A 17755-nucleotide genomic window follows, 5' to 3' on the forward strand; every position below is an offset into this window, starting at 1 on the left:
TGAGAGAAAAAATCCTTTATTGAGTAAATATTTCCTTGCTAAAAACCAGTCCAGAGTAAGAAACATTTACAGAGAAATCCCTGTTTGTATAGTTTTGCCCTTTCAATATAAAAAAGCACCTACTAATCCCAAACCGACTGTAAACATCACAACAAAATCAATACAGACAGACAATAGTCTCTGGTACGAAAATAAATCAAGGCACACTTGCTCCAGTTATCACTGACAAAACTGTGGACAAACGCATAACACAATGCAATGCAAAACATTTAAAAATAATATTAATAAATATCATCCAACCAGTTCACATGCACAGTATAAAGACGAATAGAAATTTACAATAAAAATAAGGAAGTTTGTTAATAAATACACATGCCTGATTCATCCACATAATTGACTGAAGTAGAAATTAAGATTGTAAACAGAACTGAAATGAATGTGGCTTGAACTAAAATAAACAAGGAAACCTGGTTTTATAGACTTAAATCTCAACAATATTGTACTGATACTAGTTTTGTGGTTAAATCTCAAAAACAAGTCAAGGTCATATTTTCATCCCAAAATCTTAAGGACACACACACACACACACACACACACACACAAAGATTTTGCATAAAGACACTGAACACAATTTTTCAGTAGTCCATTTGGTATAACTAAGCAAATACATTTCTCTCTCTCTCTTTATTATTATTATTATTATTAAAGGCATAACTGTCAAATAGATATTTAACCATTTAATAAAAACATTATTTTGTGCATTCCACTAATGGAAGTTTTGAAAAATATAATATTAAAATAAAATATAATAAACTACAATAATATTAAATATATTTAATTGTATTAAATAATTAATAAAATATTATTTTACACATTCCATTGGTGAATATTTCGGGATGGAAATATTATGCAAACAATGAAAATATTATATTAAAATAAAAAATATGATATTGTACATAATTATATATAATAATGTATTAAATAACTATGTTATTGTTATAATATTTTTATTTTTTATTTTTTTATGACCTTTTAGATTCTGAGGTTAAATATGTTCTTGACAGGTTTTGTGAGACTGCTGTATTTCTAGACCAGCGCGTAATCGAACTGTCCCCGCTCCAGACCGTCTTTAGGATCAGACCAGGATGAGGACGGCATGCTGCTGTAGGGATCCAGGAGAATCCGGAAACAGCGCACCAGCAGAAACACCAAAAACAGCAGCAGGAGTCCCACGAAACACAGAGCCGTGATCTGCTCTATGTCCGGAGCCAGCAGGAGCCCCGCCGAGGCCCCGGGGCCCGAGACAGGAGCCAGAGACTGCAGCTCGTGCTTCATCAGAGGGTTTTCACTCATCTTCACAGTTCAGAGATGAGACGAGTCCGGTTTCTGAGGCTGAGGGAGGATCTCAGTCCTATGCTTCTCCTAAACATGGCAATGAGATTAAATGAGACACCTCATGCTTCTTATGTTTCTCCTGACAGGGTTATTACACTTAAAACATAAAAAACTTCTTCAATACAAACTTATTTTATTTCAACTAGTTCCCAAAGGAACATTTCTAATTTCATTTAGTTTAACCTGATGTACTAAAATAACTAAAACTGAAATATTAAATTCATTTTAGAATCATAAAATGTTCATTACTTATATATAACTGAAATAAAATCAAAATGCAACTTTTAATTATTTCAAAATATTTTAGTTTAATAATTCAAACCAAGACAGAAATATTTAATTCATTTTAAGAAGTAAAAAAAACATTAAATATTTTATTACATAAAATAAAGTTAACTGAAATTAAATAAAATACAAATAATAATAAATAAATAAATAAAACATATTTTTACAGCTAGTTGCCAAGGGAACATTTCTCATTTAATTTAATGTAATTTAACTCTATGTACTAATTAACTAAAACAAAAAATATATAAATATTTAATTCATTTGAAATCCATAAAAAGTTCATTATTTAAAATAAAAGAAATATTTATAAAATTATCTTATTACTTTTAATTTAGTTACTTAAAAAAAGTTTCACTTGATAATTTAATTAAATAATTAAACCTCATATAAAAATTTATAAAAAGACATGCAACAAATTGAATACAATTTTAACTAAAATTAAAACGAAAGCAGAAAAATGTAAACTAATTCTAAAAACTATAATAGTAACTGAAATAACATGAAACTCAGTAATCTCACACGTGTCTCCTGGTGAGTTTCAGAAGAAGTGTTGATGTCTCAAACTGTGAAAATCATACATGCATACGTGCAATCAATGTCCACATAAATTTGATAGCTCTAAACTACCACAGGGCTCGCAAAATCAGTCCTTAAGAAGTCTTAAAGCCTTAGATATAGTCGCATCGAGTTAAAGACCATAACAAGTCTTAAATAGCCTACCTTAAATGCTTTATTAAAGGTCAGAATAATAATAATAATTTAAAGTGGTCTTAAAATTGGGGACAGAAACACAAAAATAGTGATATGGACAAATGTCACAATTAAACTTCAAAATATACAATATGCATGTGTGTTTTAATGATGGGAAACGACTGTCTTAAGAAAAGTTTCAAAGGTAGGATATTGTCATTTCATCTTACCTGTAATGCCTGATAAAGTTTGCAGCTGCTTTGTTTACAGCCGTCACCAGGAAAACCGTTATATTCCTGACGTTTCAAAAGCGACACCTGCTGGCAGAGAATGAACTTGCATTTCCAATAAGCCTTTCTGCTGTTTATGTTCAGATCAATGCAGAAATCAGCCCATGTTTTTACACTGCAAACATACAATGTGAAATAAGCTCATGTGGCTTTTAAAAATCGATACAATGAAGACAGCTTGATATATATTTATGTTTTAAATTAATGAATTAATTTCCATGTTTGATTCATCCCTTTGTTTTAAATTGGTTTAAATTCTGACTTGATGTTTATCATTTTATAAGACTTTCTGTTTCGTGAAAACTTGTATCTGAATTGTTAATCATGTTATTTTATGGTTTTATGTTACAATGGTCATGTCACCCGCACATATGGCTAATTAAATTAAATTGTACAGGTTTTCTTGGTCATAAAAAGTCTGAATTAATTAATCGTGATTAATCACTTTCAAAAAGTTTTTTTTCTTTACATTATAAATGTATGTGTACTGTGTATATTTATTATGCATATATAAATACACACACATACAGTATGGATTTTGAAAATATTTACATGGTTACACATATATATATATTCATACTCTTATATTTTATATAAATATATTTTTCATATATAAACATAACCTATTTTTCTTAAATATATAAATACATGTGTTTGTATTTTTAAATATAACACAGATTAAAACCACGATTAATTGTTTGACAGCACTAGTTATTATACTTGCTTACATTTATTTATAAAGATTTTTGATTGATGTTTTGACTCCTATGCAATTGTCTACATTGATAAATGGCCTTTTTAAGCTAGAGTTCAATTTATTTTGTGTTTCCAAAATCTGAAGAGTGCCTGTCTGAAGGGCAACCAGGGATTTAGAAATTTTGCGAACCCTGTGCTGAACTATTGTCTAACTATTTTTATCTGAGATTAAGTTGATACTGAACATATCTGAACTAGGATTGAGCAAATAATGTTTCCTCTAGAATAACTTTCCCAGGTAAACATGCCATCAGCAGTTACTTTACCTCACAAGAAATCAGAAAATCAGACTGATGCAACAGGATCTCCATTCACAGCTCGAATCTCAGAGGAAACTAGCTACAAACTACATCCAGCCCCGTCCACATCTTCAGCTGAACTGCTGTTTATATGGACATGCTTTGACACGCTCTTCTGTGGCTAATGGCACAAGCAGCTTCATATTCAGGTGTCTGAGATAATCGCTGAAAGCTCAGACGGGAAAAAAGCAGCTATTTCCAGCTGGAACGTGACAAGAAACGCCACCCTGTGAATAAAGAGAGAGGCGTAAATCTGGGTCGATCGGGATCTCAAAACACTGTGGATCAATAATGGACACATAAAAGAGAAATAAACCAGGTCACCTCTTCAGCACGGCGCGAGAAGAGCAGATCAGTGAGGAATATTAAAGCTCACAGGCTGTGTTACAGTGAGCGGCTCCAGTAAAACTTCTCTTCGAGGCCTGGGTGACAGCTCAGCACTCTGATGGGATGGTTTTCACAGCGTTTCGCTCCATGTTCATCCGCAGTAAATACAGCCTCGGACTCCCTCTGACTTTATTAGGACGGTGTATGTGTGCAGACAGCTGATTCCTGTCCCAAAGACAGCGGAGTTAATAATAACTAAAGGGTTAAGGGCGGGTCAAAGGGCATCTACATATACACATTTAGCCAAGATGAAGTCAGATAATAACAACTTTAATAGCGGACCACCAGTAAGACCATACTACAGTATATAACAACGGTATTATATCAGATCAAAAAATAGTGACAGAATCAACCTCACTATATTAACCTGACTAAGTTAAGTCATTCGTACTTGATATAATAATGGCACATTTTTTATAATCTGAAATGTTGGAAAATTGATTAACATGTTTTTCAATGCATTTGTGTGCGAAAAAATTTGTATATACTGAATACACTCACGCACACACACAAATACACACACACACACACACACATATATATATATATATATACACACACACACACACACACACTATTTTAGGATAATTTTCCATCTACTAATTACTTGAAAGTCAAAAGCATTTTAATAAAAAAAAAACTGATTTAAAGTTGAATTATATAATTATTTTCCTTCTATAAAAATTTCTATCATATCACTATATAAAGCGTAAAAAAAAACTCTTAAAAAGGGTATGAATGTTGTTAGTTTGAGAAGGAAATCCTGCGAGTGCAGAAACAGACACAGATCGATAGCAGAGCTGATCGATCCTCTCACAAACTATAGATAAATCATTGCTTGCTGTCTATGCACTGGATAACAATATATGACAGAGCAAACTGCCTAATTATCAACTTTTAACTTAGTAATATACAGTACACACATTCTTACAGAGGCAGTAAAATATTACATCATGTATGTATATTATATAACATATTGGCATATTATTTTAAATAACATTTGAAATATTTTGTTACAAAATATGGGCCTGACTGTAAATTTTATTAATGTAGTCTTATAATCTGACGACATCAACAATATCCTATCTTTACAGTGCATTACACAGGCTTTACAGGCGTCAACAAGTGTTAGCAAGTTTTCTGTTTACAGTGAAATTCTGTTTACTCTGTGACAAATATATAGTATAAAAATCATATTTCTCATAAATCTCATATTTTTAGGAGCCTATGATTCCTCGTAATTTGACAGACATTTTTCATGATACTTTTAAAATAATGAAAGCTTTAAAATGGCATGAAAAGACTTAGTTTAATAAATAAAAACATAACATACCTGCGTTGAGGGTCCGGAGCGCGTGCTGGTCTGGCAGATTTCTCTCGCGCGCTCTCGATACTCCCTCACGCGCTCGCGTGCGATTGGCTGAGCATCGGTCCACAGGGACGCGCGCGCATGTAACCGGGGCTAGTTGTCACACTTTTTTTACATGACTGGGTGGGAATGTCTGAAATGTGAATTAGTCTTAAGGGGGAAAAGTTATCTTCAATAACGTAGCCTGTATCTGTAGGCTAGCTACTTAAAATTTGATTACATTGCAATAATAGCAAATAAAGCTTGTATTATTGCTCAATTGAAAATGTAGGAATATTAAACAAAATATATAACTGTTATTGTCGGCTAATTGTAAATAATGATTGTAAAAATACATGCAAAAGACGTGACAACTTGCCCCGGTCTTTACTACTGTTAGATATTCTAATTTGAAATCAATGTCAGTCTTGTTTTAAGCATGTTTTGATATTTTTACTGGAACACGAGACAAAATTACTTTTTAAGAAAATATTTCAATTTAACTTCAACACTAAATTGTATTTTATTTAGCATTTTGTTTTATTTATTATTATTTATTTATTTTATTTTTCAAATTATTTTGTTGTATTTAAGCAGAAAAAAAAAAGAATAACAGAAAGTATGGAAATTAGCAGGTTACATCATTTAATTATATATAAACAATCTTTGCAAGAAGCTACTAATCTGAAATCTGTCTCAATGACTGTAACAGTGATGGAGCTTACAGTAAGGTCTTTTTAGTCATGATAGTCTTGCTGTGCAGTGATGAATCTCCACCTGTCTGATTTGATTTCTGAGCAATAATTCAGGTATTGTTTGTGTCTTCCTCAGGGAGCAGCGCTGGGAATGTGCTGCAGTCATATGGAAAACACAAAGGATCTGCTGTCAGAAAGTATTTTTAGCTCAGAATGAAACACCCTGGGCTCTGAGCTGACCGAGTCCTGTCTGCCCTTACAACTAATCAAATCCACAGCAAATCTCAATCAGTTTAGACGTCATATTGAATTTAATAGAGATGAAAATGAAAGCTGTGAGGAATACAGTCCCAGCACAGAACACTCCCATAACTTTCCAAACATTTTTACAGGTGAAATGTTAGGACAAATCATTAATGTTTATGGAATGTCATTGCAGGTCTACCATTATTCATATATGATATGCATTATGGTCGATTTAAACATTCAGAAATAAAGTTTTCATAATGGTTTCAAAATGATGGAATGGAATGTTTCTCTAACGTCCACATCACCAACATTCTTTAAATGTAAAAAAAAGGTTTTTAAAACGTTGAGAGAACATTCAAACGTAACAGTCACAGAATGTTAAAGCATGAGAATGTTACATTTGAATTACAACTGAACGTTAGAGGAATGTTCACAGAACAGAAGAAATATTCTTTATACTTTAAACAAACTGGATATTTTGAACATTTTAAAAATAATGTTTTCGTAACTTAATGGGAATGATAGCAAAAAAAAAATGTACACTGAAAAAAAAACATTAATTGAATTTACTAAGTTTTTTTTAATGTAAGTGGTTGCAATCAATTTATTTTAGATACATTTAAATAAACACATTTAGTTGACTAACTTTCAACATTTTTTTTAATTAAATGTAGCTAAAATAAATTGTTTACAACCACTTACCTTAAAAAAATGTAGTATACTTTTTTTCATAATTAGATATATAAATTACATATACATATATAAAATATGTAAATTATGTTAAATAAAAAAAAGATTAGTATAATTTTTTTCAGTGTACATATTTTTGTTATGTCTTTGGCATTCACTTCATAATAATTTTCACAACTCACAACTTTCAAACTGTTTGTTGTCTAGTAAAAGTTGGTTAAAATGTCCAGTTTTCATCTCGTAATTAGAATGTTATTTATAGGTTCCTAAAATATTGTTTAAAATGCTCTACTTGCTTTATTTTCACCCAAAATATAACATTATTTGAAGGTTTACTTTCAATATTCAAAGAATGTAAAAACTGACAGTTTTCTTGTTGTGATTTTAACAATATTCAGATGTTACAAAAACCTACTAACATTATTTTTATCCCAAAATATAGTTATTTGTTGATTTTTAATTTTCCAAGAAAGTTATGTTCAGTTTTCTCGTTGTGATTAGAAAGTTGTTTAAAGATTACAAAAACATTTCTCTAAAGTGCAAATAATATCATAAGGACACTTTGATAAAGCTGTTCTAAGAACGTTTTCTCTCAACATTATGAAACGATCACCAAGAACAAACAACATCATAAAGACATTGTGAGTTATGTTATGTTATGTTGTTATGTTATGTTATGTTATGTTATGTTATGTTATGTTATGTTATGTTATGTTGTTATGTTATGTTGTTATGTTATGTTATGTTATGTTATGTTATGTTATGTTATGTTATGTTATGTTATGTTATGTTGTTATTTTATGTTATGGTATGTTATTGTGGCGAGTGGGGCGGGGCCGAGAGGCGTGGGAACGAGGAGTGAGGCCAGGTGTAGTGATTGGAGATGAGCTACACCTGAGCCCCACCCCTCGTTCCCACGCCTCTCGGCCCCGCCCCACTCGCCACAGTTATGTTATGGTATGCTGTTATGTCATGTTATGTTATGTTATGCTATGTTATGTTATGTTATGTTGTTATGTTATGTTATGTTATGTTATGTTATGTTATGTTATGTTATGTTATGTTATGTTATGGTATGGTATGTTATGTTATGTTATGTTATGTTATGTTGTTATGTTGTTATGTTATGTTATGTTATGTTATATTATGTTATGTTGTTATGTTATGTTATGTTATGTTATGTTATGTTGTTATGTTATGTTATGTTATGTTATGATATGTTATGTTATGTTATGCTATGTTATGTTATGTTATGTTCTGCTATGTTATGTTGTTATGTTATGTTATGTTATGTTATGTTATGCTGTTATGTTGTTATGTTGTTATGTTATGTTATGTTATGCTATGCTATGCTATGCTATGCTATGCTATGCTATGTTATGTTATGTTATGTTGTTATGTTATGTTATGTTATGTTATGTTGTTATGTTATGTTATGTTATGTTGTAATGTTATGTTATGTTATGTTATGTTATGTTATGTTATGTTGTAATGTTATGTTATGTTATGTTATGTTATGTTATGCTGTTATGTGTTGTTATGTTATGTTATGGTATGCTATGTTATTTTATGTTATGTTGTTATGTTATGTTATGTTGTAATGTTATGTTATGTTGTTATGTTATGTTATGTTATGTTGTAATGTTATGTTATGTTATGTTATGTTATGTTATGCTGTTATGTGTTGTTATGTTATGTTATGGTATGCTATGTTATTTTATGTTATGTTGTTATGTTATGTTATGTTATGTTATGTTATGTTATGCTATGCTATGCTATGCTATGCTATGCTATGTTATGTTATGCTATGTTATGTTGTTATGTTATGTTATGTTATGTTATGTTGTTATGTTATGTTGTTATGTTATGTTATGTTATGTTATGCTATGTTATGTTATGTTATGTTATGTTATGTTATGTTATGCTATGTTATGTTGTTATGTTATGTTATGTTATGCTATGTTATGTTATGCTGTTATGTTGTTATGTTATGCTGTTATGTTTTTATGTTATGCTATGTTATGTTATGTTATGTTATGTTATGTTATGCTGTTATGTTATGTTATGCTATGTTGTTATGTTATGTTATGTTATGTTGTTATGTTATGTTATGTTGTGTTATGTTATGTTATGTTATGCTATGTTGTTATGTTATGTTATGTTATGTTATGCTATGTTATGTTGTTATGTTATGTTATGTTATGTTATGTTATGTTGTGTTATGTTATGTTATGTTGTAATGTTATGTTATGTTATGTTATGTTATGTTGTTATGTTATGTTGTTATGTTATGTTATGTTATGTTATGTTATGTTATGTTATGTTATGTTATGTTATGTTATGTTATGTTATGTTATGTTATGTTATGTTATGTTGTGTTGTGTTATGTTATGTTGTTATGTTATGTTATGTTATGTTTATGTTATGTAACCTTAAAGAGCATTAGTGAAGTTGTGAGGCTGTTCCCTGTTAGCTGTGTGATATTTTTATCACTCACTAAACATGCTGACTTGGGTCATCTAATGAGGAATCATGTTTGAGAGATGATGCAGGAGTTTGTGGACATCCTGTCAGACACAACAGAATCCAGAACAACATGATGTGCTGTGCTCTAATTACATGCACTAAAAATGGTTTAGCATTAAATGGCATATAACACACTGAATCAAAGTGACAATTCACCCCAAAATAAAAATTCTGTCATCATTTAATCACCCTCATTTCCAAACCTGAATGTGTTGCTAGCCATTGACTTCCATAGTATTATTTTCCATACTATAGAAGTCAATGGCTACCGGCGGCAACATGTTTGGATACCAACATTCTTCGAAATATTTTCTTTTATGTGCAACAGAAAAAAAAATCAAAGAGATTTTAAACAACCTGAGGGTGATTTAATGATGACAAGTAAATTTTGGGGGGAAATCTGAAGAAGAAATAATGAAATATTGTCTTGCAAAACATGCTTTGTATTAGTTACAATTGCAAATATTGTTAATAACTTCAATAACTTCCATAGAGAACAACTATGAACCTAGTTCCCATGCACCACTAGATCTAAAAACTAGAAGAATCAAACTTTATCAATCTGACAAGGATGATATAATGTTTTAATGTAAGTTTGTGTCCTTGACAGTATCACATGCCCTCTATATTACACATATGCAGTGGCAGCACAATACAAATGCAGCTCATTATCACTGTTTCAATATTTGCCACACTCTCAGTCAAACTCTATTCAATTAAAGACCATTATAAGACAGGCAGTGTGTGAAGGTAGAAATGATGCATTGTGTTCAGTGGGTGTCTGTCTGCAATGATCCACACGTGTTAATAGACCATAAGAAATGATTTAACCATGCAATTTAGTTTGGACATATTTACTGTAGATGGGATTAGATTTTGATCAGGACAGTGTTATTTTAATATCTCTATTCATTTATTATATACTATATAGTTTTTGTTAACATCTTAGATCACATTGAATGCTTATATTTTGGCTTTAAGTTACAGTTTTTAGTTGTCATTTTTATTATTTAATATTTTTCAGATTTAATTATTGTTGTTTTAGTTTTTATACGTTTAAAGTTGTCTTACCAGCTAGCTGAAATATATAGTTTTAAATATTATTTTATTTCTACTAATGATTTTTTTATGGTTATTGTTTAAGTTTAGTTAACAATAATAATTAGGGAAATAACCAAAAATGTTAACTTTATTCGATCAGAAGCATTACGATCAAAATGTTTTAAATAATGCTATAGTTTATGAATGTAATGAATGTGTAATACTTCAACTGAATGCATTTTCAGTTCAAATGAGGATTTTTTTTGCCGTGTCTGGAGGATGCACTGCCTGCATGTCAGCTGTCATTTTTATTGCATCTTCCTCCCAACAGATTCACCAAAAATACAATCTGCAGCCGCAGCAAAACCGGCCTGTCTTATGCTGAAATACATGAGGTTTTGCATCAGATTGTTTTCACTTCAGTTTTTGACTATATATTCACAAAACTGAGCTACAGCAAAATTTAATCTGTCATTCACTCTCTTATTTTCACATTTATTCATCAGCTAACAAGAACAGGATATAATGCAGAGTATGTACTGAGCCCAGGATTATAAAAGGAACATAACAAAATGAATGCACAAAAAAGAATAAAACATCTGCTTTTCTATCTGTTTTTAATATCTAAATCTTGAATCATAGTCTTTTGAGTCTTTGTCTGTGACCTGCAGTGATCTGAGACTCAAAGCCCAGCGATGTGGAAACCAGGATGTTTCTCATCCCTTATCTCTTCAACACACACACACGAGCAAACACACTGATCCTATGACATGTATAGAAGGACTGAAATATCTTGTGCTGCAAACCTATACACTTGTATTTTTTTTTTTTTTTTTAAACTGTTCTTGGTAAAAAACAACAACAACAACAACTAACACTTCAGGTTTTAGAAATATCTCTAACATTAATAATATATAATAATAATATGTGTGTGTGTGTGTATTTTTTTACTATTCACTTTTAAAACATTTTTTTTAATTCATCATAATAGGAAATCTTTTTTGTAGTTTTCTTATCTTTTTAATTTACAAAATAAAAACAATACAATTGAATAAACGTATACCCCCCCCCCCCCCCACACCAAAAAAAAAAAAACATTTAATAAATAAATAAATGAGTTTTAAATGAGAGTTTAAGCTTGAGGTTTAGCTTTAGATTTAAGTTTTAGGCTATTTCACAGTTCAGTTTCCTGATCAACTTTCCATTAATTTTATAATTAACTAATGAAAATCTAATTTCTTTAAATATAATTAAAAAAAAAAAATTTAATAAAATGTGGTAGGTTTTAGCTTTAAGCTTAGGTTGAGGTTTAATTTTACAGTTCACTTTCATGATTCACATTCCATTCATTTTATATTTCACTAATAAAAAGGAAATAGAATTACATAAATACATTGTCTTTGAAAAATGTATTAAAATGAAATAAAAGGTTTTAGGTTAACTACAGTTTGCGTATGTAATAGCACCAATTGATCCATCAGTGTTCACTGGTCTGGTTCTGAAGGTCTGTCGTGAACCGAGCAGGTGAAAATGAACGAGAGAACATAAGATGACAGACACTCACAGCTTCTCAAAGCATCTCTGAGTACATCAGTCCCCTGACAATCAGCCGAGAGACACAGATCTCTGAGAGACGGAAGAACAGCACATCTATCTGATACAAGCCCTTAATAAGTCCATTATGTGCGTAATTAAAATGACAGCTCTGCCCTATTTTACACCAAAAAAAGATGACAAAATCACTTCATGTTCTAGATTAATTTGAGCTAATGCACGAGGGATATGAAACATCTTACCTCAAATATATCTGGAGTAATGTCATATTCACATTGCCGCAGGATTCATTACCTTTGCCAAAGTCAAGATCTGCTCTGAGCATCTCGAAATTGTGTCCATCATAGTGTCTTAATAAACTCTTTTCAAGAAATCGTTCCGTATGAAAAAATTTAATGAGAAGCAAATCTTAATTTTAAAATACTCTGAAAATACAATGCTCACAGCTTACAGGGAACGTTATCAGAATGTTCTGGAAAGGTTCTCTCAAAGTTAAGAATAATCGCTCTTCCAGAAATGTTAATAGAATATTTTCAAATAGTTGAATCTCGGCCAAATCTAATCTAATAAACCACACATCAACGGAAAACTCATTTATTCACCTTTTAGTTGATTTATAAATCTCAATTTAATTCAACATTTACCCACATGACCGGCTTTGAGGTCAAGGGTCACAAATGTTACTGTTCTTTAAATGTTACTTTTTATTTTAGAATGTTCAGAGAACAAGTGTAACATTCCCCTTATGTATGCAAAAACATTAAATGGAACGTTCCCTTAACATTCCTATTATGCTTTTAAACATTTAAAAAACTGCATATTTTAAACATTCACAGAACATTCAGAATGAACGTTTTCATAACTTTGAATTGCAAAAAGTCCATCCAGATCATTCTAATGAAACTAAACGGCAAAATAAATAAATAAATAAATCTTTCAAAATTGTCATGATTGTGACGCTCCAGAGAAAAGTCACCGACGCATAATTGTGAAAAAAAGGCTTTCCCAACACTTTCTCAGCACAGTTGAGAACATGACATACACACTGCCCCCTCTAGTGTCTGTCAGAAGAAACATACGGGTCTAATGTGCATCGAAACCCTAGTAAACAGCTGCAGTCTTTTTGCGATCAGTACATCCCTGTAAAGCCTGACATATGGTATAAAAGTCTAATTTTTAAAATGCAAAAGTTAATTTAACCTTCAGACAAAATAAAAACAAAATCATGTTTGTAATATATTTCATCCATCAGGATTTTCTGGCTCATATAGTCTGATATAGTGAGAATATAAAGGAAAAACAGCCCAGAGACTCAACCTGAGCAAAAATACAATTTGGTGCAGATGCTGATATTTATAGGATCAAAAAGTGATGAAATTCTGATGACAGAAAATATGGAGTATACTGTGTGTGAAAGGGTTAACAGCAAAGTTAGATCATGTTGATCATTTAGAGGGCTTGTATCAAGTATGATATATTAGGATGCATAGTTTTTCTTTTTTCTACACTGTAAAAAAAAAAAATTTTGAAACATTTGGCAAACTGACAATTAAATATTGACTCAACAAATTGCTTTCAAATAATTATCCCCAAACAAAAAGATGCATTGGGGTAATTTTAGCTTATGGTCCAAAGGTAAAATTAAAAATATATATTCTCTGAACATATTAAATTGTGTTCAGCCAATTAATCAAGTAAAAGTGAAATATCTGTGTTTGCTGAACAAGCCTTGCGGAGAAAAAAACGCACCTGAGAGAAACCGTTGGTAATGGTATAGTGGATTCAAATATATCTGCGCGGGAGAGATGAGGAGACTGAGGAGTCGATGCTGAAGTACGACGACAGAAGTTCAGACATCATTTCCAAACAGATTTTTCTTCATTTAAGTTATGGTGAGTACTGAAATATGAATTTATTAAGTCTTGTTTACGTCAAACCAAGTGCAGGTCTCAATGTTTCAGCATAAAACCGTAAAACATGGGCATTAATGTTACACTACCGCGGCCATTACACTAACATTGGGTAAGGTTAAACGCATTAACGACTCTCCGAATGTTTTACTTGAGGACATAGTATATTGTAATGTCTGAAAAATGACAGACAAGGAAGCTTTATTTCCGAACTTTTAATCAGAACGAAGACAGTCTGTGAGATGAACACTGTCCCGGCCCTCCGATATATGCTCCCATTGCTCCGAACTTACTTTGTTAACCCCATCACTGCCGGTGCAAAACAAACAGCAATTTCACAACTATGAAGAGTCTGTGTGTCTACAATATTTTCCTTAGCCTACATAACATTGTATTTTGCAAAATAACATTGAATTCACGCCTTGGTTTCATGATAGCCTTTTATAAACTAATTTAGTCCAATACTAATATCTCATTTACTATTTATTGAACTAAATAATTTTATCAAACTATATTGTGATTATGATAAATGTATGAGACACTAGCTATTAGTAATATGTTTCTGTTATAACTTTTTTTTTTCTCTCAATGTAGCCAAACATCCTAGGTCTGACTCAACGGAACGACTAATGTTACGACTTTCACAGTGAGTATTTAAAAGTTTTTATTGCATATTTGTTCATACCATATTCGTGTCAAATACCCTTAGCTCTTGTGATATTTCAATTGTGTTAAATTGCTTTATTGAGAGCCGCCATGAGATGCTTCTAAAATTTGTGACACTGTAATTCAGGCTACATAATTTACAAAGTGGTTGACCAATTTGTGTTACACCCGTTTGACACATACTCCGTCTGCAGTGCTTATGTGCGTGTTGCAATACATGTATGGCAAGCTATAAAGCTCAGAATTAGTAATGTTAATTAAATCACTATTTATTAATAGCAATCTGTTAATTAATAATTAAATACTGTTGGGTTTCTCACACAAACCGATCATTTCTTGTCAGACATCAATGTGTCAGTGACAGTATTTATATCACATTTTACCTCAAATCAGCCGTCCCCACACCATCACTTCTGGTAAGTGAGGTCAAATTACACGATATGGCATAGAGATACGCACGAAAGATCACTTGTGCAGCTTGCATCCCATTGAGATACGCCATATTGTGCACATGACTTTGGAACAGAGTAGAGTTATAAATTATATTCAAATTAAATGCATATGTGGTGAAATTACTAGATTTATTAGAAATGAGATATATTTTAAATTAAAACTTACAACAGCCGATTCTCATCTTTTCTTTTGTTTTAAAATCTTTTTTACAAGAAATCCTCCAAGAAAGGATGAGTGCTAACCATTGTGTCACTTTTTTTTTTTACCAAAATGCCAGGTATAGTGTCGTTTTCCTTGCTTTATCCAAGGAAAAAAGCCATGTGCTGACTTTGAAACAGAGTAGACTTTAAATTATGTGCATCTGTGGTGAAATTACTAGATTTTCATGTCAATACATGTTTATTTTAATGCGAACAATGTGCTGTCACTTTAATTTAGTGGGTCCAGCACAGCAAAAAATAGACTTAATGCAGAAATGCCGCACTGCTGCAGACATACCGCACCTGGAACACACTGCCGGACCGCATCCGCTTGCAGTGTGAAAGCTCTAACCGGTTAACATACTCACTGCAAATGGAGTATGTGTGAAATGGGCATTAGTCTGGGAACCCCTCCCTCAGAAAATCTCTACAAACTTGAACAAATTTTATTTTATATAATTGTACATCTAATTAATTTATTCTAAAGATTTCTAACTCTTTTTTCTATATATATATATATATATATATATATATATGTAACAGAAATTGCTCAATATTACTCTGGGTCTTTTGCCCTTTCAGCAGTGTGGACTTGACTATCACCAGCATGCTGGTCACACAGTCCACAGTTGGCTATATTTTCCAGTTGCTGTACAGACTTTCTGACAACTTTTCCCCATTTAGCTCTATCTTTAGAAAGCCTTTTTTTTTTTTTTTTGCAAAAGTATCATCTTTCAGCTTTTTCATTTATTTATTTTGCAGGTTTAAAGGAAGTCCATGCAGTGCTGCTTCTGCAAGTTTTCATCACCTCACCAAGACCTAATTTTCAAGCACTACAGAACTTGCAATTGGTCAGTTAATGCAACTTCCTTTCCATGTTTACACCTAGAATGTGTTTGCATTTTCAAGACAATTGGAGATTTAAAAACATTTGTGGAGGGTACATCCAAAGACTGGCAACAAGGGGAATACCACATTTTCTTGTGATTTTAGGGAAATCTGCTCTCAATCAACATTTCTTCACCATTTAAGAGGACATCTTAAAAACCACAAGAGGGTTCATTGTCCATTTTGAAATTGTAATTTTGTAGCAACAGTTACCGTACATTCACAGCTCATAAGAACAGGAAGCACAAATCCCATGGATTAAATGAATTAAACATTAAATGGATTAAATTCTGGACATCAATGATGCGAGTCCATCTTCTTCCTTAGGATGTGCATAAATAAAATATGTTATATTGTTAGTGCAGTTTCATAAATGTAGTACCTAAATACCAAAATGTCAGTGAAATTTCTCTAAACACTGATAATACATGTTTTTAAAATAATTGTGTAAAAAATAAAGTGGTTTTGTTAATGTAAGATCTAAGGTCTAATGAGTTTTGTGTATCTTGGAATCCTGAATTGAAATGCATGATTTTTATCTACTAAGGTCTACTGTGCAGAAATGTTCAATGTATTTACCATTTAAGGTATTTTCACAATACTGTTGTAGATTTGATCAAATGTATTAAATAAAATGTGGCAGTATGGCTTGAGTGTTTAATGTATATATTTTCTTTTCTTTTGGGGCAACGGGGAATAAACAATACAGTGAAGTTGCTTTACTAATATAAATTTACCAAAATATATTTTTAGTTTAGGTAAAACTAAAAAGGAATGCTACTACAATTTAAAATGTTTAATTGGGCCAATAACATGGGTTGGTAACCTAATTTCGTTTCAATTGTTTTAACGAATTATTTCTAATTTAGCCAATGTTAACAGACTTGCTACAATTGATAAAATTACATTTACAGAATTTCACTTGGGCCAATTGAAAATTTTAGATGTGACCAGTCACTAGAAAATTTTGAGTTGGGAAGATTATAATTTTTTTACAGTGTAAGAGAGAAACTCTCTCGTCATTGTTTTGCATAGAGTCATGTGACTGGATCTAAAACCAGCCTTGATTTGCATGTTACCATGGGAAGTGATGTGACTCACTCACCTCCACAACAATCATCCCATGATCTTCTGCTAAACCTCAGATGTCTTCACACTCCTTGCTCTTATAAAGACCGACTTAAATGATAAAATCAAGGACAGAGCAAAGCTACACAGCAGCACATTCTGATTGGGCAACATACTAAGATTACTGCAAGTTGATGAAATCATGAGTTTGATTTGAAGGGAAAAGACTAAATGCATCACTTTGGATAAAAGCATCTCCCAAACACATAAGCATCTAAGCTGCTTAAAAAAATATGAATGTTTCCAGCTAAAACTCAAACTAAAACACTAGTTTGTGCATCAAAGCTTTCTAGCTCTAGGAA

The 17755-nt window shown here is 31.6% G+C and overlaps 1 protein-coding gene and 1 long non-coding RNA gene across 5 annotated transcripts; one reads left to right on the top strand and one right to left on the bottom strand.

Annotated features, from left to right (window-relative positions):
* Nucleotides 1-5521, bottom strand: LOC127951486 (cortexin-2-like). 3 transcript variants are annotated; one of them, XM_052549368.1, is made up of 5 exons: nt 5439-5521; nt 4043-4270; nt 3686-3945; nt 2604-2690; nt 1-1422 (listed from the first exon to the last, which is right to left on the bottom strand). In XM_052549368.1, the coding sequence occupies exon 5, from the start codon at nt 1351-1353 to the stop codon at nt 1087-1089; it is 267 nt and encodes an 88-aa protein (XP_052405328.1). In that variant the 5' UTR covers nt 1354-1422; nt 2604-2690; nt 3686-3945; nt 4043-4270; nt 5439-5521; the 3' UTR covers nt 1-1086. The 3 variants fall into 3 exon arrangements, with proteins under 3 accessions (XP_052405328.1, XP_052405327.1, XP_052405330.1); XM_052549367.1 differs by lacking the exon at nt 5439-5521 and having other exon boundaries at nt 4043-4512; XM_052549370.1 differs by lacking the exons at nt 2604-2690; nt 5439-5521 and having other exon boundaries at nt 4043-4513.
* Nucleotides 5522-13762: 8241 nt separating this feature from the next.
* LOC127951595 (uncharacterized) lies at nt 13763-17199 on the top strand. Of its 2 annotated transcripts, XR_008152673.1 has the most exons (4): nt 13763-14100; nt 14713-14764; nt 16200-16288; nt 16431-17199. It is a non-coding gene; the product is annotated as an uncharacterized LOC127951595 (long non-coding RNA). The 2 variants fall into 2 exon arrangements; XR_008152672.1 differs by having other exon boundaries at nt 16200-17199.
* Nucleotides 17200-17755: the final 556 nt, after the last annotated feature.

The sequence above is a fragment of the Carassius gibelio genome, chromosome B2 (assembly GCF_023724105.1).
Source record: "Carassius gibelio isolate Cgi1373 ecotype wild population from Czech Republic chromosome B2, carGib1.2-hapl.c, whole genome shotgun sequence".
Classification (NCBI taxonomy): Eukaryota; Metazoa; Chordata; class Actinopteri; order Cypriniformes; family Cyprinidae; genus Carassius; species Carassius gibelio.

What these genes read in the sequence shown, in the direction of transcription:
- LOC127951486 (XM_052549368.1), bottom strand. Translation starts at nt 1,353, where the DNA reads ATGAGTGAAAACCCTCTGATGAAGCACGAGCTGCAGTCTCTGGCTCCT.